A 24,173-nucleotide genomic window follows, 5' to 3' on the forward strand; every position below is an offset into this window, starting at 1 on the left:
AAAAAAATAACCTCCTCCAGGCCGCCATCTAAGGCCTTTCCTAACCACGAGACGCACCTGAGCACCTCCACAGGGCAGCCTGGGTGGCCACCTACTGTACACGGACCCCCTCCCCGCCCCCGGTCGACTGGCCAGGGTCGGGCTTCTGGATGGTCCGTGGCCCCTGTCATTAAGAAAGCAAGCACGACGTCCGCAAAAGCATAAAAAAGTTTATTGGAGCATCACAGCCGGTGGGGCGGGTATTGCTGAGTCGTGGGGGAGGGAGGCCGATCCCGCCGGCCGTAGGGGCCCCTAAAGTGCACTCGGTGCGGCAAGGATGGGGTGTTGCATAGAGAGTCGGGCCGGCCGCTCCAACTCGGCCCTCTGGCCTCTCGGCCCAGCTAAGCCAGACCAGCCTCCCCGCCGCCCGGCGCCGCGGGCTCGCCGCTACTCGGACTCACGAAAACGGCGGGCGCACGCGCCTGCAGCGCCAGCGTGGGCTCTCGGCCCTGGCCCCGTGGGGCGGCCAGAGCGGCGCTGCCCAGGCGCGTCTGCGCCACTGGTATCTCGTCCACGGACTCTGCCGATGCCGAGTGGTAGGCGCCAGCAGGGCCAGCAGCGTGCACAGGGCTGGCGCCCGCGGAATCCGTCGACGAGCTGGAGCGGCGGCCGGGGGCCCTGGGCCCTGCGCAGGGGAAGGGAACATGAGCCCAGTGGCTGCGGCTCACTTGTGACTCTGCCGTCCCCTCCCTCGAGTTCCCAGAGCAGGACCCAGACAGGGAGAGGCTCACCCGACGCCCGATCCGAGGTCTCAGACGTCCGCACTTTATACACGCGCCTCTTCCTCTTTTTCTGCAGAGACACGGGGGAGACTGAGGGCCCCACATCGCCAAAAGAAGCAGAGGTGAGCGCCAGGGTAAAGGCTTATTTTTATCCCACTCCACCTGGACCGGAGGCCCAGCACAATCCCTCCTACCTGGGGTCGGATCCGGGGAGGCAGGGCGAGAGTGTCTGGGGAAGAGGGTGGTGGAGGTTCCGCTTGGCCATGGGTGGCAAGAAACTGGGAGGGACTGAGGGGGAAGCAGGAGGGTAAGCCTGGGCTCTGTTCCCCAAATCCCTCCCAACTGGAGGTGCTGAGAGAAGCTTCCCTTACTGTTAGCTCAGAGAAGGGCCAGACCCATGCCCCAACCTTAGCCTACCCCCTTCTCCTGCCTCGATGGCCCTGCCATGCTAACTGGAGATGCCCAGGTCACACTCACTTGGCATTCACTGCTGCTGGCCTGGCCTGGCCAGGGGGCTCTGGGCGCACATGGCTGAAGGTCCGCATGTAGAACTCCATCTCCTGGGGAAGGTGGGAGTCAAGGAGGCTGGGAGGCCAGGTGTGGCTCCCGAGCCTCCTGAGCCCTGATCTCATGCAGTCCTGCCCTCACTGGCCTCTGTGGGACATCTCAGGCCTCATGCCAGGCTCCCAGCCATGCTGGGAAAACCCCTCTGTAGGGTAAGGCTTAAAACACCCATTTCTGGCCCTTGCCTCATCCCCAGGTCCTTACCTCATCTATTCAGCCTCTGCCTCCTGCTGGAAAGCTCCCAGCCCCCATGGATCTATAGGCCTAGAGAGGCTCAGCCAGGGAGTAGTGGGAAGCTCAGAGCGGCCCGCACCTGCTCCTGGCGTCCCCAGTGCTCCAGCCTCTGAACCAATTATTTTCCCCTGGCTGAGAAACAGGCCTAAGTGTGCATCCACCAGCTCCCGCAGAGCTGAGTCCTGGGCGCACCCCTCACCCTCACAAAGGACCAGCCACGATCCTGGCTGCCGAGAAGGGGCTGCGTAAATGCATGTGCGGTGGTCTCCCTGCACTACGCCGAAAGGGAAGGTGGTAGGTGGTGGAATAAACAGAGCCACAGCCCCACTGGGCACCAGGCTTACAGGCAAGCCCTGATCTTCATAGCAACCCTGAGGGTGCAGACACGACCCCTGAAAGCAAAGGGGCCTTGAGGCCAGGGGGTTGCAGGAGCGGCCTAGTCCTGCACCCCCAGCCCGCAGGACTCGCCCCAGCTTTGCCGGGGAGGATTCCAGGTGAGGAAACAAAAGCTGGGGGAAAGCAAGCCCAGAAAGGGTGTGGTGCGGGATGGGGGCGGGTCCAGGGCGGGGTCGGAGGGGGGAGGGTTTGCCAGGAGCACCCGGACAGCTGTCGCAGGGTTCAGCAGCCGTTTCCATGGAGACGGAGGCGTCCTGACTAATGCAGAGAGGACACTGTAACAGCAAGGCCGTCTCTAAAACAAGCCTATGTTTGGGGGCAACGGCTCCAGAGAGGGGCCCCTCCTGCATTCCTGCTGGGGTGGGGGTGGGTGGCTGCCTGCAGGGCCCTGACAGATCTAGGGGAGGAGCCCAGCCAGCGGCCCCGCCCAACTTCTGCCCTGGCTGCTGCTCTGGAGAGGGGTGTGGGAGCGCCAGCCTGGGCTGAGGGGCACGGGGTCAGGGGTTAGAGGCCAGTCACAGGGACTGGGGACCTCAAGGTCACTCTCCCCCACACCTCTTCTCTGCCCCAGTGTGGACTCAGTGTGGACCCTCTAGGGCCAGCAGAGGGGCAAAGCCCACTGGGGGGCCCTGGGCTCCAGACGGGGGAGCAGACGAGGGGGCAGCAGTAGAGGAGGTCTCAGAAGCTGAGGGGCCAGGATGGGACAGGCGCCAGGCCCTAGCCAGCTCTGGAAGTCTGGAAGCGTCCCCAGTGAGTCCCCATTCAGAGCCCTGTCCTCTCTCGCCATGGCTGTCCAGAGGATCCTTCCTCAGAGACCTTCAAAACCCTGTACATTCCTGAATGGTACTGGGCCCTCAGCCTCAGCTCTCTGCTTTGTAAAAAGGGACAAGAACATCACTCCTGTCCCCGGGGTTCGCCTCCCTTGAGTCACTGCAGATGGACAGAACAGAAATTAAATGTCTTTGCTATGGCTACATTTGGTCCCAAAGCCTTGGCAGGGCAGGGCCGAAGAGCCTGCCCTGCCTCAGTGGGTGCTACCTGTGAGGCTTGAGAAAGTCTCCTGCCTAATTATCTGGGCCTCCGTCTCCTCTTGATGTGGGGCTGGAGACAGTACCCTCTCCCCAGCACAGCTGCCACCATCAGAGCCCAGCACCGGGGCAGGTATACGGTGGTGTATCAGCAGAGTCGCCGCCCACAGCCAGCACGCCCCAGGCCCAGGCCTGCCCAGTCCTGGCAGCCTGGCCCACAAGCAGTGTCCAGCCCTGGCGACAAGAACATGAGAGGCGGGGTCCTAGGCCCTCCCCAACCCACCCACCAGCCTCTGTTTGTGTCCAGTTGCCATGAGGCCTCGGGATCCAGGGCTCAGCCTTCCCCCAGCAAAGCCTGCCTGGGCCCCGCCTTCCTAGTCCCTAGGGGCTCCTCTGAGGACTGGATCACCCCTACCCCAGCTGCTGACCTCAGGAAGCCATGGGCCGTGGGAATGGGGATAGGCTGCTCAGCCACTGGCCTGGCCAGGCTGGCCAGAGCGTGGAGACCTTAACTCTTCCCAGACCCAGCTCATGGTTAACCTTCTAGGCCTCAGTATGCACATCTGCAACAGAGGCTGTTCTAAGCATAAATTAGGGTAATGGGTATAAATGCTCAAGGTCATGGATGGGGAGAAGTGATGGCTCCATCCTGGCCACCCATCACTGACCCCGTCGCTGGTCCATCCCTCTCTCTCTCCTGCTGCAGCCCCAACCTGCTGACTTCCAGGCTCCCACATCCCATGCCGTCCGTGCATGCTTGGCGCCTGGGCAGGCGTGTACGTGGGGTCCGGGAAACACAGGGCTCCCTCTGGCTGTGCCCACGCTTGGGCGAGCAGGCACACGCTCAACACAAGCCTGGTCCCTGCTGCCCCCAGCACCCCCGCCCCCAGCAGCTGTTCCAGGCTTGCTTCCCTTGCCCTGTCTCCTCACTGGCTGCTTGGTGCACAGCCCAACACCCCCCACACCCAGGCCCCCTCCCACCCCTCATCCTCTATACCTGAATGGGCCGCATCTTGGGAGGACATGACTCGAGCTCCCTGTGAACCCCCTTGGCCTCCTGTGGTGGGCGGTGCTGCACGATGTACTCATAGGTGGTGAGCTTGTGCCACACTGGTGGGGGGAAGAGAGGGCTCAGTGTGGTGGAAAGGGGACCCTGGAGCTCAGAACAGGAGGGAGAACAACCAGCCCCAGGCTGAAACCAGTGTCCCCAAATACACGAAGCCATCGGGTGAGACCTGGCCACCATAGCGAGCCTATACTGGGCAGGGGCATGGTTTCAGGGTCCACCGTCCAACTGGGCACTTTCCTGCAATCTGAGGACCCCTGCGCTCTGGAAGGCAGGTGCGGGAGGCACTTACTGAGATAAATGTGGAAGCAGAGCAGGTGCCCCAAGAGGGCTGTGGACAGCAGGCCCAGAAGGATGAGCAGGGCAGCCAGGGCCAGAATGGCAGGGGCCTGGGTCTCCACGGGGGCAGCAGGCAGGAACACGAACCACACATCCGTGTGATTCTTCAGCACTGCAAGGCACAGACAGCGTGTGCTCAGCTGGGGACGTGACAGGTGACCAGGATTGGGGTGAGAATAGGCCCGGAGCCTAAACTGACCTTCAAAGTGTCGGTTGGTGCGCAGCCGCATGGGGTTGACAAAGAACTCCACAAAGACATATGTGGCCACCAGCACCAGGAGCAGGACACCCAGTAAAGCGGATGCAACACTATGTAGAAAGAGCCTGGGCCCAGCCATGGGTAGCTGTCAGCTCCCCGGAGCTCCAGCGCCTCGGAGGGCTCATAGGAGTTGGGGCTGTAGGGTCATTGCTACCGGCTCAGAGGGCTGAGGGTGACCCCACAGCCCCAACTCCTCAGAAGCCAAAGACATACAGCAAAACTGAAGACGGGTGGCCACCCCATGAGGCAGCCCACCTTTCTCTGGGCCAGCTTGGTGGAAGATTCCAGGCCCACACTTGGCCATCTCAGCCGGCACCCAGGAGCATCTCTCTCTGGGCAGCACCCCCGCATAAAATGGGCACAGGTCCTCTAAGTATCCCCATCCCTGCCAGCCTGCCATGCGGGCTGCAAGGTCTGTGGCTCCCACCCTCCAGGCGGTCCTCACCGGTAGTTCCGCTCGCCCACACAGTTGTTGAGCCACTTGCAGTGATGGTCGAAACCGCACACGCACTTGTTGCAGGCGCTGCAGTGCTTGGAGCGAGCGCTCCTGCAGGGAGAGGGGGCACAGCGCGGTCGGCCGGCTTATTCCCTGCTTTGTGGCCCGGCCGGTCGGGGCGGTTGAGTGGGGTCCGTGGAAGGACGAAACGCCAGGCCTGAAAAGCCCGGCGCGAGGCGACGAGGAGCGCGCGCGCCCTCTGCAGGCGCTGCGGGGTGGGGCCCCTGGAGGAGGCAGCGCTCCCAAGAGCTGGGGGACCCCAGGAGCCGCAGGAAGGGTAAGGAGGTGCACCCCTCCTGCTCCGGGACTGTGCGCCTAGCTGATGCGCCATGAAACGGAAAATGGGCGTCCTTTCCAGGCAAAGAACCCTGAGAGAAGGCAGAAGATGCAGGTGTGGGCCCAGGGAGCTGCAGACAGCAAGGTGTGGGGCCCAGGGCCTGCACTGCCCTTCCGGACACCTCCGGCAGTGGGTCCGTTTCCTTGCCATTCTATGGGAATGGTACTGGCATTTTTCCAGAAACTTCAGTCTGTGTGGACTAAGAGAAAAGAGGCAAAAGAAGTGCAGGCCGCCATCCGCGTAAGCATGCTCACCACAGGGGCTCAGGGTAGTCTCCCAGCCCAGGGAGGCACAGGGGAAGGCCCAAAGGCACAACCCCTCCCCCAGAACAGGGCAGAGCCCTGCAATGGGCAGCAGCTGCTGGAACAGCCGCTTGGAAAGTGTGCTGGCGGGTGCCCAGTGAATGGCAGGAAGTCCTTGGCGCCTTAAGGCTAGGGGCTTGCTCAGTCTGCAGACAGACCCCTTCAACAGGCTTCCTGCGGGGGCTGGCCTTGGGCCATGTCCCCATCCCTGATCCCCCACCAGAGACCTGGAGACTGCGGGGCTCCAGAAGGGTGGAAAGGGGCCACTAGAGAGGCAGCTGGGACCAGCCAAGGGGGTAGGGGTGCAGCACGTACTGACTCCTCCATGTTAGCAGAGGGACCTTAGCAAGCCACCTGGCCCCCCTGGGCCTCAGATTCCTCCTGGGTAGGCCAGGGCACCAGTATCTGCTTGGGGGGCCTGGCCGCCCAGGTATAAATCTGGCTCCGCTATCAGTGGCTATGTCTGGCCTATCGGCCTTTCTAAGTGCTGGGCTCTTCCTCCTCCATGAAGTGAGAAAACCATGCAGGGTGGCTGCAGGAAGAGCTCAGCACACAGTCTCAGGCATCAACGCCCCTGCCCACCCCTAAATGGGAATACTGGCGAGAGATGTGGGGCTATCACTGGCAGAGCTGCTCATTAGAAATGTTTGGGCAGGGCCAAATGTTTCCTCCTGTAACTGCTGGAATACTACTCCTCATCTTCTGTTTCCAATCACCTTCTCTTCACCTTCTCAGGAACCCAATTCTCTGTCATGCCATCAAGGTTCTTGACTGCATAAAACATGAGGGTTCTGAGGCATCAGGGATGGCTGTGAAGCCCTAGCACCCCCTCTCCACCGTGCACCCCACAGCACACTCGGCAGCCACACGCACCCACACACTCACACATCCACGTCGCACAAGTTGCAGTGCAGGTCTTCAATGACATGTGCATGCTGGCTTCGGTTGAAGATGGGCAGGGGCCCTGCATAGCTCTTATCCCGCACGTTGGCATCTGCTGGATCGATGGAGACGGCGGTCAGGTGCACCACAAGGTGGCCGGCAAAGATGGCGCCCATGCACTGGCCCAGCAGGTTAAAGACTCACTCCGCACTCTGCCAGCTGGGAGTCCTACCCCACTCCTTGCAGCCAAAGAACTCCCCACTGCCATGCCAGCCTGCTTTGTGCAGATTCTCTGCCTGTGCCACCTCCTACCTCCAGTCCCCCAGAGCCTCCTCATCAGACCTCTCCAGGTGACCCCTATGCCCCAAACGGAAAGGGGGAGGGGCCATCTAGGAAAGGAGTCCACAGCCAGCCAGCAGTGCCTGCTGTCGCCACCTAGGTGCCCAATCGCAGGGTCCTGGCCTCACTGCTCCAGGCCTGGTGCAGGCCCTAGCTGGTCTGACCTCAGGCTGGTTTCTGGTTTCAGATTCCAAATGATGATGTGAGACTGAAAGAGATCAACTCCACCTAAGGCCCAAGAACCTGAAGTTTAAAGCTTGCTTATCTTGCTTTCATAGGAAGTCACCTCCAAGAGGGATGCAGCCATCCCCCTTTTCAGTAGCTGGGCCAGATGGAGAACCCCTTGCAGACAGGGGCTCGGACACTTGCTACCTCCCCTACCAAGAATCTAGGCACTTGGAGTCCTGGGCTGAGTGTCTGGGATGGCCTGCTATGTTCAGGGCCTGGCCAGGGGCAGCATGGCTAGTCTCTGAAGCTGAAACACAGCTCTTCCAGGACCTAACTGCTCAATGACTGGGCCAAATGCAGGAGACAAGTTTGCTGACAATTTGCTACAAAGTCTGATGTGTAAAAATTCACCCGTAGATTCCACCCAGGCAGCCATCCACTCTCCCTCCCTTGATCCCACCTGCTTCAGCCCAAAATTGCACTCGTCCTCTTGCTAGCCAGGCAGACATCATCCCTCCATCATTCATGCTCTACCCATCATCCATCTGCCATCCTTCATTCATCAGCTGTCCAATCTCTTTTCCTCCCTTCCTTCTCCTCCCAGCAGCCAAATTTCTCTAGATATCCGCATAAACCAGGCTCCGCCCTAGTGTGCCACAGCACAGCTAAGAGAGAGAATCTCGTGGCCATCACCGCCCCTTCTATCCCTATGGCCAAGTCTTTATCTCTTGCCTGTGCCACTCTATAGCTTCCCAACTCTGCCCCTCCTGTCTGAGTTCCCTTGAGTCTATGCTTCACACAGTCGCAGAGTAAGTTTTTAAAAGCTCAGACCCAAAGCCCTCTCTGCTTGCTTGCGCTCCTACAGTGGGTCTCAACAGCTCTCTGGCTGAAATTCACTCCTCTGCTCGGTGCCAAGGTCCCTTTCCCTCTGGCTCCTCCCAAACCTCTGTGCTATCACCAGCTACTGTGCTCACCATGCCATCCACTCTTCAGACACTGAATGAGGGCAAACACTTACTCCCTGCCTGCCCCAACTCTTCTCCTGCCTCACTCCTGGGGTCATTCATTCAGGTGTCTACTAAAGTCTTTTGTTGTGACAGGCACTGAGGGATATGGCAGGGGCAAGAGTCCCCAGCACTGAAGAGACTGCAGTCTGATGGAAAACATGGATTTTTTTTTTTTTTTTTTGACGGAGTCTTGCTCTGTTGCCCAGGCTGAAGTGCAATGGCGTGATCTTGGCTCACTGCAACCTCTGTCTCCCAGGTTCAAGTGATTCTCCTGCCTCAGCCTCCTGAGTAGCTGGGACTACAGATACTTGCCACCACGCCTGGCTAATTTTTGTATTTTTAGTAGAGTCAAGGTTTCACCATGTTGGCCAAGGCTGGTCTCGAACTCCTGACCTCAGGTGATCTGCCCGCCTTGGCTTCCCAAAGTGCAGGATTACAGGCCACTACTCCCACCCAAAAACATGGATATCAATCAAATAATGGGTTAATTACAATGAAGAAAGTTCATGGATATGCCAGTTTGTAACCAAGTGACCTCATCTAGTCTGAAGGGGTCCAGAAGGCTTACCTGAGGAAGTATTGTCTCAGCTGAGACTTAGAGAAGAATGGATTCCAGGGACCTGGCAGGTAAAGAGGAAAGGGGGCCTGGCTAGGGACTGTGGCTGTGGGGAACATGTGGAGTGCCAACCAGCAGTTTGGCTGAAGTGTGCCTCCAGCTCACGGCTGTCTTGCACGAATGCAAGAATGAGGGTCTGTGTGGCCAATTTCTGGCTTCTCAAAAGGAACCAGAAGTCTGGGTTTTTATGAGATCTCTCAGTGTTTAAATGTTAAGGAAATAAATAATTTTAAAAACATGCCTATAGAAGGAACATTAAGACCTATGCATTTTCTTTGTTAACTATCCTTCAATTCAAAAAAACAAATCTGCAGGCTGAACTCACCCATGGGCTTCTAGTTCTCGACCTCTAATTTAGCTAGGTGTTGGGAGCAGGGAGAGAGGCAAGGGCATTCCAGGCAGAGACCAGTGCCGTGGAAACAGAGGAGGACAGGGAAAATCACATCAGAGGAAATGGGGGAGAGAGGCAGAGTCCAGAATGCGGAGCCTTGATGCCATATTGAGCCTCATTTCTTTTCTTTATTTTTTTTGAGACAGGGTCTCTCTCTGTTGCCCAGGCTGGAGTGCAATGGCACTATCTCGGCTCACTGTAGCCTTCACCCCCCGGGTTCAAGTGATTCTCCAGCCTCAGCCTCCCAAGTAGCTGGGATTACAGGCGTGCGCCACCACACCTGGCTAATTTTTGTATTTTTAGTAGAGATGGAGTTTTGCATGTTGGCCAGGCTGGTCTGGAACTCCTGACCTCAGGTGATCCATCCGCCTCCACCTTCCAAAATGCTGGGATTACAGGTGTGAACCATCGCACCGGGCCTTGGGCCTCACTGCTTAAGGCAGGAAGAAACCATTAGAAAGCCTGGAGCTGGGGCGCAACATTATCAGATTTGGTTTTTGGAAAGGGCAGGAATGCAGATGGGTTGGCCAAGGTGAGAGCATGTGTGGGGAACCCGTTTAGAAACTCAGCGGTCATCCAGGGAAGAGAGGCAGTTGGCAGTGGCAGAAACCGGGAACCAATTCAAAGTCTATTTAGGAGGCAAAATCAACAGGGCTGGATGACTGACTGGATTTAAGTGAGGAAGGAAGGGGGAGGAGCCAAGAACATGTGGGGAGAGCTAGGGTGGGGGAGGAGGGGAGCCACAGGCCTCGAGTGTACCTGTGGACACGCAGTAATGCTGGTGTAGGTGGCCTCCGCCTGCCCTCACAATCTGCTGAACTCACCATGTGGCGTGATCACCATCTCCAGTGCACCAGCCTTCCCTTCAGCCAGGGGCCCAGCACCCTAGGGCTCAGCTTGCATCCCTAAGGCCCAGGCCAGTTCCAGGCCCAAGGTGGGTACCTGGTACCCACTATGATCCTACCTCACTCCTCAGGGGACCTGAGAGAGCCTGCAGAAAGGAGAAGGCTCTGACGGAAGGAAGGAGAGCGTACAGGCGGGGCAGGCGCAAACCAGGTAGCTCTGTGAGCTTCTGCATCGCCCAGAGCAGACAAACCTTGAATATGGAGACAGAGCCCTCAAACCGTCCCTCTCATGACAGTCAGGCTTCCTGGGCAGTCCATCTGGCCTCACTGGGTGCCTGCTATGTGATCTCAGGAAGTCACGGAACCTCTGTGCCCATCTTCTTCACTAGGAAATGGGGAGAATACCTCCTTACAGGATTACTATGAGGATCAAATGAGATCATTCATGTAAAGTGGCTGACGCAGGGCCTGGCACATGTAAGGTTTCAATAAATGCTACTGCCTTCTGTTTATCATGATTTGCTTTGCTTCTACTTGTCCAAGCTATGGAGTTGTTTATCTGGTTAATCTGGTTTCCCAGGTATCCTGATGGCAGAAACTCAGGTGATCCCTAGTGAGGGGCGTGTCCATTCCAGATCACAGGAGGAATGTCCCATGATGCATTCCCATGTCCCATGACTTAACAGCACTAAGGCCTGTTGGTCACCTCAGGGAAAGTCCAGTTTTCCATTCACAGAACTGATGACCAGCCCCTGGGCTCTAGTGAACAAGAAGCCCCCAGATGGCACTGCTGTGTCTAAGGAAGACAACCTCCTCTAGGGCCCCCTCCACACACCTACCCTGTCACTCACCAGCCCAGGGCTTTGTGGTTTCCTAAAAGAGCATGTTCACGTTTGTGGCTTAATGAATTCTAGTGCTCACATATATCTTAAAGTGCTCCTGGTAGGAGCCTTCCCATCAGACAGAGGATGAGGCTAAGACCCATTGAGCTGGCAGGAGTTGCTTGGTCCTGTGCAGCTCTGAAGGTGCTGAGCAGGGACAGAGCTCACCACAGGCTGGATGTCCCAGGCTTTCAGGCTTATCCCTGCCAACCACCCTTAGGCCGCCCTCACCTTCCCCACAGGAGTCATCTTCGTGAAGGACACTCAAATAGGAACTCTCCAGAAAGGAGCACAGAGATGCCTGCTTCACTGCAACCCCCTGGCTTTGCAGCCACATCCTCTGCTCCTGGGGGCTGTGGCCAGGGACGGGGCAATCACACCACTGGGCTCAGGCAAGTCTGGGTTTGTCACTATTCCCAGGAGCCTCTGGGGTATCTCCATCCCGTCTCTTGTCACATTCAACCTCACTCTAAAAGGGTCTGACTTACAGAATCAATGTGCCCATAAACAGTCCTGGGCACAGTCTGTCCATAAATAAAACCATATTTTAAAGGCGCCAGGACACTTACCACGTAAAAGAATTCTATGGTGACTCTTTGAAAAGTGAAAGAGTCTTTGATAAATGGACTAATTACTCCCTACTTCGCCCTTTGTTCAGCTTTGAACACAATTAGTGTCAGGATGGTTTGAGGCTCCTCCTTCTACGACTGCTCCTGTGATGCCTCCGCGGACAGGATTCACATCCTTGCAGGGCTTGACATGCTCCTAGGTATTTTAGGCATGCCCACTCACCCTATCAGGGGGAGAGGTCAGGTGGAGGCTGGAGGCCAGGCTGGGAAGCAGCAGGTCCCCAGGACTGGGCCCACCCTGCTCTGCTCCCCTGACTGTGCTCCCTGAGGCTCCGAACCTGGCTTTGGGCCTCCGCTGTGCCGGCCATCCTTTGCCTCCCCACTTCCACACACCAGTCCCATGCTTTCCCAAGGATACAGCGTAGCCAGCAGGCACCCAGTGGTGAGGCAGGAGGGGAACAAGGACCCCAAAGCCGATCACAGCAAAGAAGAGGTACAGCAGCCAGGCCACAATCTGGAGCGGGTGAGGGGGCCAGCTCCACCCATTCCGGCGGGATCGCTGGCCCTGCAGCTCAGGGGAGGGTCTGCTGGGCTGTGCCGGCGGCGCTGTCCACACATTCTTCTCAGGGGCAGTCTTGTTGGAGGGCTTGTTGCAGATGTTCATCTCCAGAGGGAGAAACGGTAGAGAGAGCATTAGCCCAAGAGGCCGGGCTGGAGCCCAGGGCCCGTGTCTGCAGCCAGGTTTCAGCAGGGGGGAGTAGGCTGCGACATAAAACCATCGCCCAGCTACTCTGCTGGGGATACTGGCATCCTAGCACGATAGAGACAGGCAGTGGGGAAAGGGTGGGAGTGGGCTGCTGTCTCAAAGCCCAAAGTAAACCCTGGCCCCGGCCTGGCCAGGACAAGGTAGGAGGACCCAGGGTTTATTCAGGACACAGTGCTGTTGCCTGTTACTCAAAGTGCTGTCTCCACAGCCATCGCAGTTAAACCCAATAAGACATGTTCTCATCTGGTAACAATATCAGGCTGGGGCCAGAGTGATGAGAACACATGCTGATTCTGTTAGGATTAGTCACCTCCTTCCTGAGGTCCAAATCCAAGTATCAGACACCCCCGCTATCCTTTGCTCAGGGAAACGGGGAATGGGGTGCCCAGAAGGAGGATCTGCCCTCTGCCCCACAGTGGACACAAAATCCCTTTAGGACTGGGGGAGCCTGAAGCTCTGCCCCATGCTGCCTGAGGGTTCTTGGCTGGGGAGGGGCCAGCTCACGAGAGGGAGGGAAGGATTCCTCTTTAGTTCCCTTCAGCAGCAGAAATGACCATGTTTCTCTAAGTAAATCTGGGCCTGGTGTACAGTTTTGTACAGAAAGCTGGGCTAATGCTCTTGGACTCAGAGGCAGACCACCAGATGGCATCAACCACCCCCTCCACCCGCCACCCTCTAGCCAGACAGCTAGACAGTGGCCAGAGATGAATGCCAGGCAGGAAGGGGTGGGCTATAGAAGGAAGACCCCCATCCCCAGGATCTGGGCCCAAGATGGGACGACAGCCCAGGCAGGCAGCGCCATACCTGGGAGACAGGCCAGCTCTGTGCTCGTGGTGGGAAAGCCAGGAGCTGGGGCTAAAACCCTGGTAGCTAAACTCTCCTTTCAGGAGCCTCTGCCCATGAGACAGGGAACCTAAGCAGAAAGGGTGCCGCAGACCCCGACTCGGCGCATCTGCCTGGATCACCTTTCTCACTTCTCAGTCCACAGAATGAGGCTTGATCTTCAGAGCCAACTGCAAGCACTGCCTCATCCAGGAAGCTTTCCCTGACGCCCTGAGTCAGGGGGCCCTTATGCTAAGTCATTGTTGGGCAAATTACTTTGCCATTTGGGATGCTTTGCAATCCCCATGTCTGCCCCCGTTAGGACAGCTTTCCCCAAAGGCAGCAAATGTGCTGGGTGCGGTTTATTCATCTCTGTGCCCTATGTCCCTTCCCCCAGGCACCCAGAATTGTACCTTGTACACAGTAGATCCTCAGTAAATGTTTGCTGACTTGAAAACATCTGAAATAAAAGGAAACGTGGGCACAGTAAATGGTGTGGAATCCTGGTCCACCCTAAGCCATCTGGCCCGCTTTCCCCTGCCTTCCATCCATCCAGCCCTGCCCCCTTTCTGCAGGGTCGTGAACCCATGGCCCTCGCAGCCCATCTCCCTCTGCTGGCTGGCTACCACCCTGACTGCCAGACACTCACTCCGAGCCACCCTGCCCTTCAGCCAACCTGAGGCTCAGAGCTTCCTGCAGGCCAAGCCTAGCATTATTTGAAGTGACCTCTGAGTAGTCCCCCAGAGGTCTCAAAACTAAATGGAGGACTTAAGTTTTTCCCCAGGGATTCAGCTGGTGGTTTTTTGGTTTGGGGTTTAGGGTTTTTTTTTTTTCTTCTGAGACAGGATCTTCCTCTGTTGCCCAGGCTGGAGTGCAGTGGCACCATCACAGCTCACTGTAACCTTGACCTCCTGGGCTCAAGTGATCCTCCCACCTCAGCCTCCAGAGTAGCTGGAACTACAGGCACGTACCTGACTAATTTTTTTATTTTATTTTATTTTAATTGTAAAGACCAGGTCCCACTATGTTGCCCAGGGTGGTCTCCAACTCCTGGACTCCGGACTCAAGAGATCTGTCAGCCTTGGCCTCCCAAAGTGCTGGGATTATAGGCGTGAGCCACCATGCCTGGCCTTGCTTTGTTTTGTTTCGTTTTGTTTTCTGTTTTTGAAACGGGGTCTTGCGCTGTCACCCAGGCTGGAGTGTCATGGCACAATGATAGCTCACTGAAGCTTCAATTTCCTGGACTCAAGTGATCCTCCTGCCTCAGCCTCCTGAGTAGCTAGAACTACAGCAGTGTGTTGCTATGCCTAGCTATTTATTTTTTATTTTTGCAGAGACAGTCTCACTATGTTGCCCAGGCTGGTCTCCAACTCCTGGGCTCAAGCGATCTTCCCACCTTATCCTCCCAAAGCACTAAGATTACATGCATGACCCAGTATCCCAGCCCTCACTTTCTTTTACAAGTCCCCCAAAGATAGCAAATCTTTGTCCTTGTATTGTGGAAATGTCAAAGGTCATCAGGTCAAGCCCTGTGAATACGGTTGGCCTGGATGGTCCTGCTCTGGGGCCAATCCCTGTGGCTTGCACATCAGCTCTCCAGGGACACCATCACCAGGGCAACTACTTTGAAAGGAATCCATGAATTTGGAATTCCTAAAGTCTGGCTCTCCTTTTGCCATTCCCAAACCTAAACAACCCTACACGTTGCAGGAGTTTCCAAAGAGCAAAACAGAGGCATGCGGCTGATAGGGCCCCACTGCCTGGTAGTGGCCACAGGTACCCCCAGCGCTGCTGTATCCCGGACTCCTGAGGCAGGAGAAGTCACCATCTGCAGCCAGGCACCCGCCACATACAGCCTTGGGGATGCCTCGGACTCCAAATCAGGATACTCCCTTGGTCCAGGAAGCCAGCACTTGTTTGAGGCTGTGGAAATGGGGATGGTGCTGCCGGGCAGACCTCCCTCGGCAGAGGCAGCATTCTGGAATAGATGCCCAGGCTGGCCCACAGGCATGCCCAGGCCAGCCCACTCTTCACTGACAAAATTTTCTTTTTTTTTTTTTTCTTTTTGAGACGGAGTCTCGCTCTGTTGCCAAGGCTGGAGTGCAGTGGTGTAATCTCGGCTCACTGCAAGCTCCGCCTCCCAGGTTCACGCCATTCTCCTACCTCAGCCTCCCAAGTAGCTGGGACTACAGGTGCCTGCCACCTTGCCTGGCTAATTTTTTGTATTTTTAGTAGAGACGGGGTTTCATCGTGTTAGCCAGGATGGTCTCGATCTCCTGACCTTGTGATCCGCCCGCCTCAGCTTCCCAAAGTGCTGGGATTGCAGGCGTGAGCCACCGCGCCCAGCCCACTGACATTTTCTCCTGCAGAGCTGGTGGCCACAAATTCCTTCGGCCCAAAAGATTTTGATTAAAAGGGCTGGGAGGTTGGAGAGAATCCAATATGGGGCTCCCAGGCCATGGATGGGACCAAACACTGTCACCAGACCCCGGGACTTCTCTGGCTGTTGCTCCCCTCTCAGCACTTCTCTAGAAGACCAGATTGAAAGACATGTGGCTCTGTTCCCCAACAACGTGGCCAGCTGGCACCCTCTGACCTTGGCCAGTCAGCACTTATCGGGGCCCAGCCTGCGTACTTAGGATGTAAACGCAGATGAGACCGGGTGCATACCCTCAGGGGCTTCTTTTCTGGGACCTGGACAGACACAAACAGAAACCAGGGCAGTGGTGAATGGGCATTTTGGCAGCCCATGCAAGGGCCAGCCATTCAATGTGGCAGAACACAGGGTGGACAGGTTGTGGGGGCGGGGGCTAGGGGAAGGAGGGAGGGGAGGGCAGGACTCAGTGAGAGATGGGACCGAAGAAGTTGCGGGGCTCAGATCTCAGGGGGCCTAGAAGGCCAGGTGAGGACACATGGGCACTGCTGGAAGAGCCACAGGGAGGCAAAGCAGGCTTAAGGCATGAGAGTGACCCAATGGCTCCGGGTGCTTTGGAAAACTTTCTAGCCAGTGGGGAGAAGGGCATGGGGGAAGCGGTACCACAGCAGCCCAGCAGGGAGCCCAGCAGCTCTGTGCTTTGGGAGAAGTTGGTCAGAAGGTGGTGGTGAAGCCCACAAGCTCCCTGCTGCCCACCTGGCTACCCCCAGATGCATCTTTGCAGGGTTCAGAGGTACACAGCCTTGGGAAAACATTCTTCACGTACCTTCTACTGCCACAGAACAAACCATACAGAGTCAGGCTGGTGGTGATAAAGGGAAGACAGGAAGGAGGGGGTCCTGTGGCCTGGGTAAGCCAAGGACCCACCTGGCTACTGAGGCAGGCAGGAGGGGCTGTGGAGGCCCCTCCCTTGTCCCGCGCAAGATGGAAGCCATTGGCAGGATGACAGTAATCTGTTCATGTTAACATTCACTTGTAAAAAGCCTTAGATGGTGTTTTCAGTATAAGGTTAGGCTACCTTAATTTATTATTATATTATTATTATTATTTTAAGACTGAATCTCACTCTGTCGCTCAGGCTGGAGTACAGTGGCTTAATCTCAGCTCACTGCAACCTCCACCTCCCAGGTTCAGGCAATTCTCCTGCCTCAGCCTCCCAAGCAGCTGGGATTACAGGCACGCACCACCACATCCAGCTAATTTTTATATTTTTAGTAGAGACAGTGTTTCACCATGTTGGCCAGGCTGGTCTCAAGAACTCCTGACTTCAGATGACCCACCTGGCTTGGCCTCCCAAAGTGCTGGGATTACAGGCGTGAGCCACCATGCCCTGCCTGGGTACCTTAATTTATACTTCATTTGGGTATCTTAATTTATACAATTCATTTGACTTAATTTAAGTCAAAGGAAAGAAATCTTAACATTTTAAGTTCTCATTATGAACTACATTATAGTTACATGAGTGACCACTTTCCTCCTGCCCACCTCTGCTCCCAACAAAAAAAACATTTAGGAATGTTGTTCTGAAATTCTTGTCTAGCACTCTCAAAGGAACCACACCAAGGTGAAAAGTACCAGCCCTGGAGAGACTGTGGGCATCCCTGGATTGCTGCAAGCTACCTGAGGGCTTCAGAATCAAGTCAATTACTAAAGAGGGTTTTCCAGGAGAGGACAAGGAACTGGGAGGGCAGGGTGATGGGGTCAGAGGAGAAAGGGACAGGGTTGAAGCAGGCACTTGGAGGTCCCTGCACTACCAATGGGGACACACAGGTGGGACCAAAGGAAGAGGGCTGAGCCTGGAGTAGAGCCCTTTTCTGGTTCCCGAGCTGCCACTCACAGACTGAGGAACATTGAGGCAAATTTCACAGATCCACTTCTTTGGATCTCTTCTATACTCATCTTTCAACAAAGTTCAGTGAAGCAATTTGGCAATGTCCAAGTCTGGCGAAACTTTAGAACATAGATGCCCTTTGACCCAGACATTCCATTCCTAGGTATTTATCTTATACATATACTCACAAAGATTTATTGCAGCATTGCTTGAAATAATAAAGGACAAAAGACAATATAAATAAACTATGGCACATCCACACAATAAAATGCTAGGCAGCATCAAAAATAAGGGATAAAAAAAGAAAAAAAATGGATGAAGTAATCTTTGATACACAATTAAGTGAAAAAGCAAGACGAAGAACACTTGTAGATGGAGCTACCAAGTGAATAAAAACAAAGGGGGCCGGGCGCGGTGGCTCATGCCTGTAATCCCAACACTTTGGGAGGTCGAGGAGGGCGGATCACTTGAGGTCAGGAGTTTGTGATCAGCCTGGTTGACCTGGTGAAAACCCATCTCTACTAAAAGTACAAAAATTAGCTGGGCGTGGTGGCATGGGCCTGTAGTCCCAGCTACTCAGGAGGCTGAGGCAGGAGATTGCTGGAACCTGGGAGGCGGAGGTTGCAGTGAGCTGAGATCACGCCACTGCACTCCAGCCTGGGCAATAGGCGAGACTCTGTCTCAAAAAAAAAAAAGTGGGCGGGGGGGGCAGATGCATAAACATCTACATTCCTATATGCATAGATTCTCTCCAGAACGAAATGCAAGAAACCAAACACAGGAGCAGCCCCTAGGAAGGAGATCTAGTGGTCCAAGAGCTGTAAGACAGAAATAGCATTTCCTGGTACTCCTTCGTATGTTCAAATATATATATATATATACACACAATTTTTTTTATCATGAGCATGTACTGCTTTTGAAAACAAAAAGTATGTCAAATAATAAATGATTGGGGGATGTCACCTCCTGCCTTTCTGGTCCCACTGAGCTGCCTTGTGGACGAAACACACTCGTGTGATCTAGAGCCCTGTTATCATGCCAGACAAAGAATTCCTACCTAACAAAGGTGCTTGGTTTTAGTGAAATGTTTTCTCACTCTTGAAAGCAATTCTAAGACGCTCAGCTACAGAGCTATGAGGAAAAGCCACAGAACTTCCTATGAGCTGTTAGGGTTCTTGTCAAAGCTGGAATCACACAACCAGACAGCACAACAGAGGAGCTGCTAGGCAGGACCTGCTTCATCCTTGGCCAGAGCCAACTCAGCTACCAGAGACTCCCAGAACCCAAAGGGAAAGTGCACTCCACAGGAAACTTTTGTTCCCATGCATCTTGTCCTTTTGCTAGAGGATTTGTGGTTTCCATGTGAGAGATTTTCTTTTTTCTTTCTTTTCTTTTTTTTTTTTGAGACGGAGTCTGGCTCTGTCGCCCAGGCTGGAGTGCAGTGGCGCGATCTCGGTTCACTGCAAGCTCCACCTCCTGGGTTAAAGCCATTCTCCTGCCTCAGCCTCCCGAGGAGCTGGGACTACAGGCGCCCGCCACCACGCCCAGCTAATTTTTTTGTATTTTTAGTAGAGACGGGGTTTCATCGTGTTCGCCAGGATGGTCTCGATCTCCTGACCTCATGATCTGCCCGCCTCAGCCTCCCAAAGTGCTGGGATTACAGGCGTGAGCCACTGCGCCCAGCCGGTGAGCCACCACGCCTGGCCAGTGTGAGAGATGTTCTTCTCTTTTCTTCACTTTTTTTTTTTTTTTTAAGACGGAGTTTCACTCTTGTTGCCCGGGCTGGAGTGCAGTGGTGCAATCTTGGTTCACTGCAGCCTCTGCCTCCTGGATTCAAGTGATTCTCCTGCCTCAGCCTCCCGAGTAGCTGGAATTACAGGCACCAGCCGCCACGCCCTGCTACTTTTTAAATTTTTTTTTTAGTAGAGATGGGATTCTACCATGTTGGCTGGGCTGGTCTCGAACTCCTGACCTCAGGTGATCCACCCGCCTCGGCCTCTTAGCCACTGCGCCCAGCCTACCTTTTTTTTTTTTTTTTTTTAGAGACAGGATCCTTCTTTGTTGCCCAAGCTGGAGCGCAGTGGTATGATCATCGTTCACTGTAACCTCAAACTCATGGGTTTATGCAAGCCTCCCACCTTGGCCTCCCAAAGTGCTGGGATTACAGGTATAAACCACCGTGCAGTCGGGAGATTTTCTATCTATGAGTATTCCTAAATGAACTTTGTTTCCCCTAGGATCTGCTTTTGAAATAATTTTCACTGAGATTTAACAGATGCCCAGTTGAACTACCTAAAGAGAAGCTAGACAGAAAACATTTCACGGTACACAGTGTTTTATAGCACAAAAGTCATTTACAAAAGATTGTTTAGGGACGAGTACTTTGTTTATTAAAATTCCCCACAGGTGCCAGAGAAGTCTCTGACCTTAAAATTCTGAGAAGCAGCTCTGGTTCAACTAACGGATGCACATCATACAACTACGGAAAATTAAACCGGAACTTCAAGCTGTTCTCAAAGACCTCTCCAGTCACTGGTCTCAGAGGTAGCTGGGCCCTCACTTTCTCTCTCACAACAGGCGGAAGTCTGATGCTGGTCGGACGCAGTGGCTCATGCCTGTAATACCAGCACTTTGGGAAGCCAAGGCAGGCGGATCACCTTAGGTCAGGAGTTAGAGAACAGCCTGGCGAACATGGTGAAACCCCGTCTCTACTAAAAATACAAAAATTAGCTGGGCATGGTCGTGGGCACCTGTAATCCCAGCTACCCGGGAGGCTGAGGCAGGAGAATCTCTTGAACCCAGGAGGTCGAGCTTGCAGTGAGCCGGGATCACGCCATTGCACTCCAGCCTGGGCAACAGAGTGAGATTCCGTCAAAAAAAAAAAAAAAAAAAAGGTCTGATGCCATGGGAAGAAAAGCTTGAAACCCCAATTATTCCTGAGTTGACATGGTTTGCAAACATTTTCTGTGCCATTCTCCTCCTGAAGCAACCATTGCAAATTGGGATACAAATGAAGCCAAGGAAAGGGGACAAGAAGGAGGGAGTAACACAGAATAGAAACAAGGCCAATGAAGAGAGGCCAAGGTTGTTGATTTCAACCAGGAAATCAACTCATATGACTGCAGGAGCCAGCCTTGGGGAACACCCACCACAACAGTCATTAAGAACAAAGTTGTGACAGAACAAAGAAAGAAAAACAAGAACAAAACAAAACAATCTGGCTAATTAAGGACCACTGTTGCTTTTACTGCATCTCATGGTGATTATCTGTTTATAAACCCGTCTCCCACAGTGAACCAACGGTTCCACAAAAGCAGAGACCACCCCTCAGCCCAGGTCTGAACCTAGCTCTCCTTCAGTAAAGGAAGTCAAGCCACTTTTTTACCATCTCTGCTGCCATTACCCCAATCCGAACCTCCAGCATTGCTCTCCTACAGTGTTTGCATGATAATAACCAACACCAGCATTTAGAGGGCACTTATTCTGTGCCAGGCACTGCTTCAATGGAATTCACTCATTCAATTCTCACAGAGCTCTAAGGAAGGTCCTATCATTTCCAACCGTTCTTGTAGATCCCTGTAGTCACTGATTTCAGATGTGACTGGCCTCTCACTTTCTCATAAAAAACATGCAGAACATCCACCCCCATCATGAGAACACTGAGGCTCAGAGACACTAAATGAGTTATTTTAGGAGGCAGAGCTAGATTGGCAGAACTAGGATGGCCCTCAGCTGACTTCCCAGTATGCCCTGTCACAACCATGCTGCACAGCAGCCACAGTGAAGTGAGCTTTTCAAATGTGAAACTCAACCAAACTCTTCTTTGGGAGGCCGAGGAGGGTGGATCACCTGAGGTCAGGAGTTCAAGTCCAGCCTGGCCAACATGTTGAAACCCCGTTTCTACCAAAAATACAAAAATTAGCTGGGTGTGGTGGCAGGCACCTGTAACACCAGACTCGGGAGGCTGAGGCAGGAGAATCGTTTAAACCCGGGAGGCGAAGGCTGCAATGACCCATGATCATGCTACTGCACTCCAGCCTGGACGACAAGAGCAAAACTCCGTCTCAAAGAAAAAAAAGGAAAAAATTAAAAACTCTCCCCATGGTTTCCTTTTAAAACAGACCCTCCATGACCAACCCCTCGATTTCAATACCAGAGAGCCTAACCCGACCTGAAATCACTTTAGTCATGTATGACACCTGCTTCCCAGCCACCTTCCTTAATGCTCTGGGTTCTGGAGACGGGCCACGTCTGTTCGGAGTCCTCTGTGCCCACGCCTGGCACAGAGCCTGGCAAAAAGTAAGCGCTCAAGGAAGATCTGTGAACTTGATGCATGGTATAAGGAAGCCCCACGCTGTGCCCGGGCCCTGGAACTCAGGCCACCAGCTCCAGGCGGAAGTGAGCCCAAAGCTGGCCAGGCGGCAGCATCCGCGACCCCGTGGCTCAAGCCAGGCTCCGAGGTGAGAAACCGGGCGGGGACTCCTCACCTGCGCGCCGCGGCGGCCGTGCCAGATGGGCCCTGCCAACGTCAGCCAGAGGTTCGGGCCCCACGCCTGGCCTTCCACCCTCCCCGGGGCAGCCGCGCTTCAGACCCTCGCGGTAGGGACGGTCCCCGGGACTGGGCGGCAACGCGCCCGGGAGCGGGGCCCCATCCCGGACGGAGACTGGGCCGGCGAGTCCTCGGGCTCTGGCTCTGGCTTCGGCTCCGGTTCCAGCAGGCTTGCCGGGCAGCCAGGCCAGGCCCAGACTGGCTGGGCCTCGTCCGGCGCTGGGCCCGTTCCCCTGACAACGGCGCGGGCTACGGCGCCCCACAGCGGCCAAACCTTGCTGCGTCACTCCGCGCCGGTCCCCCGGCCGGGGCGGGGCTTGCCAGGGACCCTCTTGGTGCCCCAGCCGGCCCATTCCCAGATTCTGCCTAACCTTTCGTCCAGAAAATCCACTTTTCCCTACTCCCGAGTCACAGCTTGTCTTCCTGAAATCCTAACATCTCAAACGCGCCCCCTTCCAGTTTCTATCCTGAGACCATCGCTCTCAAGAAGAGACCTCCCCCAGCCCCAGTCAACCTTTACACTTCGATGAGCGTATGTGCTGGAACATCCATGATATCCTGATCCTTCCGGGAGTTTACAGGTTAAGGGGCAAACAGATCTAGACAAATAAATTACACCACTAAAAATGCAGGTACCCCAGAATATAAAGCAAGAAGTGTAAGAGCTTAAAATAAGTAGCACAAAATATCTCATTTATTTATTGCCTTTAAATCAAGCAAAAATCAAGCCCCAATCTTCGAGGCTGATGGGAAATTCAATCTTTTTTTATTTTTCAAACTGGTCTCTGTTGCCAAGGCTGGAGTGCAGTGGCACAATCACGGCTCTCTGCAGCCTCGAACTCCTGGGCTCAGGTGATCCTCCTGTCTCAGCCTCCAGAGTAGCTGGGACTACAGGCGAGCACCACCACGCCCGACTAATTTTCGCATTTTTTTGTAGAGACGGGGTTTTGCCATGTTGCCCAGGCTGGTTTCGAACTCCTGAACTCAAGCGACCCACCATCTCAGCCTCCAAAAGTGCTGGGATTACAGGCGTGAGCCCCTGCCCGGCCGGGAAATTCAGTCTCAGTCTCCACTGGACTCCTCTTAGCTAGGTAATTCCAAAGGACTCATGTTTTCCTACAGCAAAAAACAACAACCAAAAACAAGCAAAAAACCCTCTGGTCAGAGTTTTGTCTGGTACTGAGGCCACAGCCATTGCCCCCATCCACAAAGATTTTCAGGTTTGGGCTCTATGAGGCCATCCCTGATGAGGCCCCTGCCTCTCCCTGGGGCTGCCAGGGACAGACACCTGCTTCCTCTGCTCCAGGACCTGCAGCCTCCCTTCCCTTTCTTTACCTGGGAGACTTCCCTGCTAACTTGGTTTCCCTAAAAGTCCCCTCTCCCCTTCTCCTTGGGGACACTCAGAATGGAATCTTCTATGAGCTCAGGCTTTCTCAAAAGACAGGAAGACACTTTGTCTTCTGCTATCTGTCCTGTGCACATCTCCAAGGCAGATATGACAGATAGGGAGAGAAAACATCCTTATCTCTAAAATGTGTAAGTCACAAGCATACTTACTGTATGTTTTATTAGGCAACATAAATACTGTTCTGTCACATGACAGGTGCGTGGGTCCTTGTGCAAGTGACATAACCTATTACTTAAATTCTTGTTTTTAAGATTGATAAACTCAAACTCAATGTGGGATAAATATCAATGCTATTCTGGCTTCAGAATACAAGCTAACTCCTTAACTCTTATCTGGAATTGGAAAACTTCGGGTCAAACAGAGATCATGACCCAGAAATCAAGATGGAGGATGAGGCTGGACACGGTGGCTCACACCTGTAATCCCAGCACTTTAAGGAGGCTGAGGCAGGAAAATTACTTGAGGCCAGGAGTTTGAGACCAGCCTGGGAAACAGAGAGAGACTCCCATCTCTACAAAAGATGAAAAAAATAGCCAGGCCTGCTGGCCTGTGCCTATAGTCCCAGCTACTTACAAGGCTGGGGCAGGAGAATAGAATCACTTGAGTTCGGGAGTTCGAGATTGTGGTGAATTACGATCATGCCACTGCACTCCAGCCTGGGTGACAGAGTAAGATCTTATCTCTCAACTGGTCTCAGTGGCTCACGCCTGTAATCCCAACACTTTGGGAGGCCGAGGCAGGCGGATCACAAGGTCAAGAGATCAAGACCATCCTGGCTAATGTGGTGAAACCCCATCTCTACTAAAAGTACAAAAATAAGCCAGGTGTGATGGCACGCACCTGTAGTCCCAGCTACTCGGGAGGCTGAGGCAGGAGAATGGCT

At 54.5% G+C, this 24,173-nt stretch overlaps 1 protein-coding gene across 2 annotated transcripts; it reads right to left on the bottom strand.

Annotated features, from left to right (window-relative positions):
- Window positions 1–189: 189 nt before the first annotated feature.
- On the bottom strand, window positions 190–22,120 carry ZDHHC1 (zinc finger DHHC-type containing 1). 2 transcript variants are annotated; one of them, XM_023210167.1, is made up of 12 exons: window positions 21,821–22,120; window positions 13,482–13,528; window positions 11,899–12,144; window positions 6,668–6,843; window positions 5,093–5,194; window positions 4,588–4,712; window positions 4,342–4,500; window positions 3,981–4,093; window positions 1,239–1,321; window positions 956–1,049; window positions 771–831; window positions 190–664 (listed from the first exon to the last, which is right to left on the bottom strand). In XM_023210167.1, exons 3-12 carry the CDS (start codon window positions 12,142–12,144, stop codon window positions 381–383), a joined length of 1,443 nt encoding a protein of 480 aa, XP_023065935.1. In that variant the 5' UTR covers window positions 13,482–13,528; window positions 21,821–22,120; the 3' UTR covers window positions 190–380. The 2 variants fall into 2 exon arrangements, with proteins under 2 accessions (XP_023065935.1, XP_023065936.1); XM_023210168.1 differs by lacking the exon at window positions 21,821–22,120 and having other exon boundaries at window positions 13,482–13,842.
- Between the last annotated feature and the right edge of the window lie 2,053 nt (window positions 22,121–24,173).

The sequence above is a fragment of the Piliocolobus tephrosceles genome, chromosome 17 (genome assembly GCF_002776525.5).
Source record: "Piliocolobus tephrosceles isolate RC106 chromosome 17, ASM277652v3, whole genome shotgun sequence".
In the NCBI taxonomy this organism is placed as follows: Eukaryota; Metazoa; Chordata; class Mammalia; order Primates; family Cercopithecidae; genus Piliocolobus; species Piliocolobus tephrosceles.

Coding starts and splice junctions, on each gene's coding strand:
- ZDHHC1 (XM_023210167.1), bottom strand. CDS start 12,144: ATGAACATCTGCAACAAGCCCTCCAACAAGACTGCCCCTGAGAAGAAT. Junction 5,195..6,667: donor AACTTGTGCGACGTGGATGT/GTGAGTGTGTGG, acceptor CTCTCCCTGCAG/GAGCGCTCGCTCCAAGCACT. Junction 832..955: donor CTCCCCGGATCCGACCCCAG/GTAGGAGGGATT, acceptor GTGTCTCTGCAG/AAAAAGAGGAAGAGGCGCGT.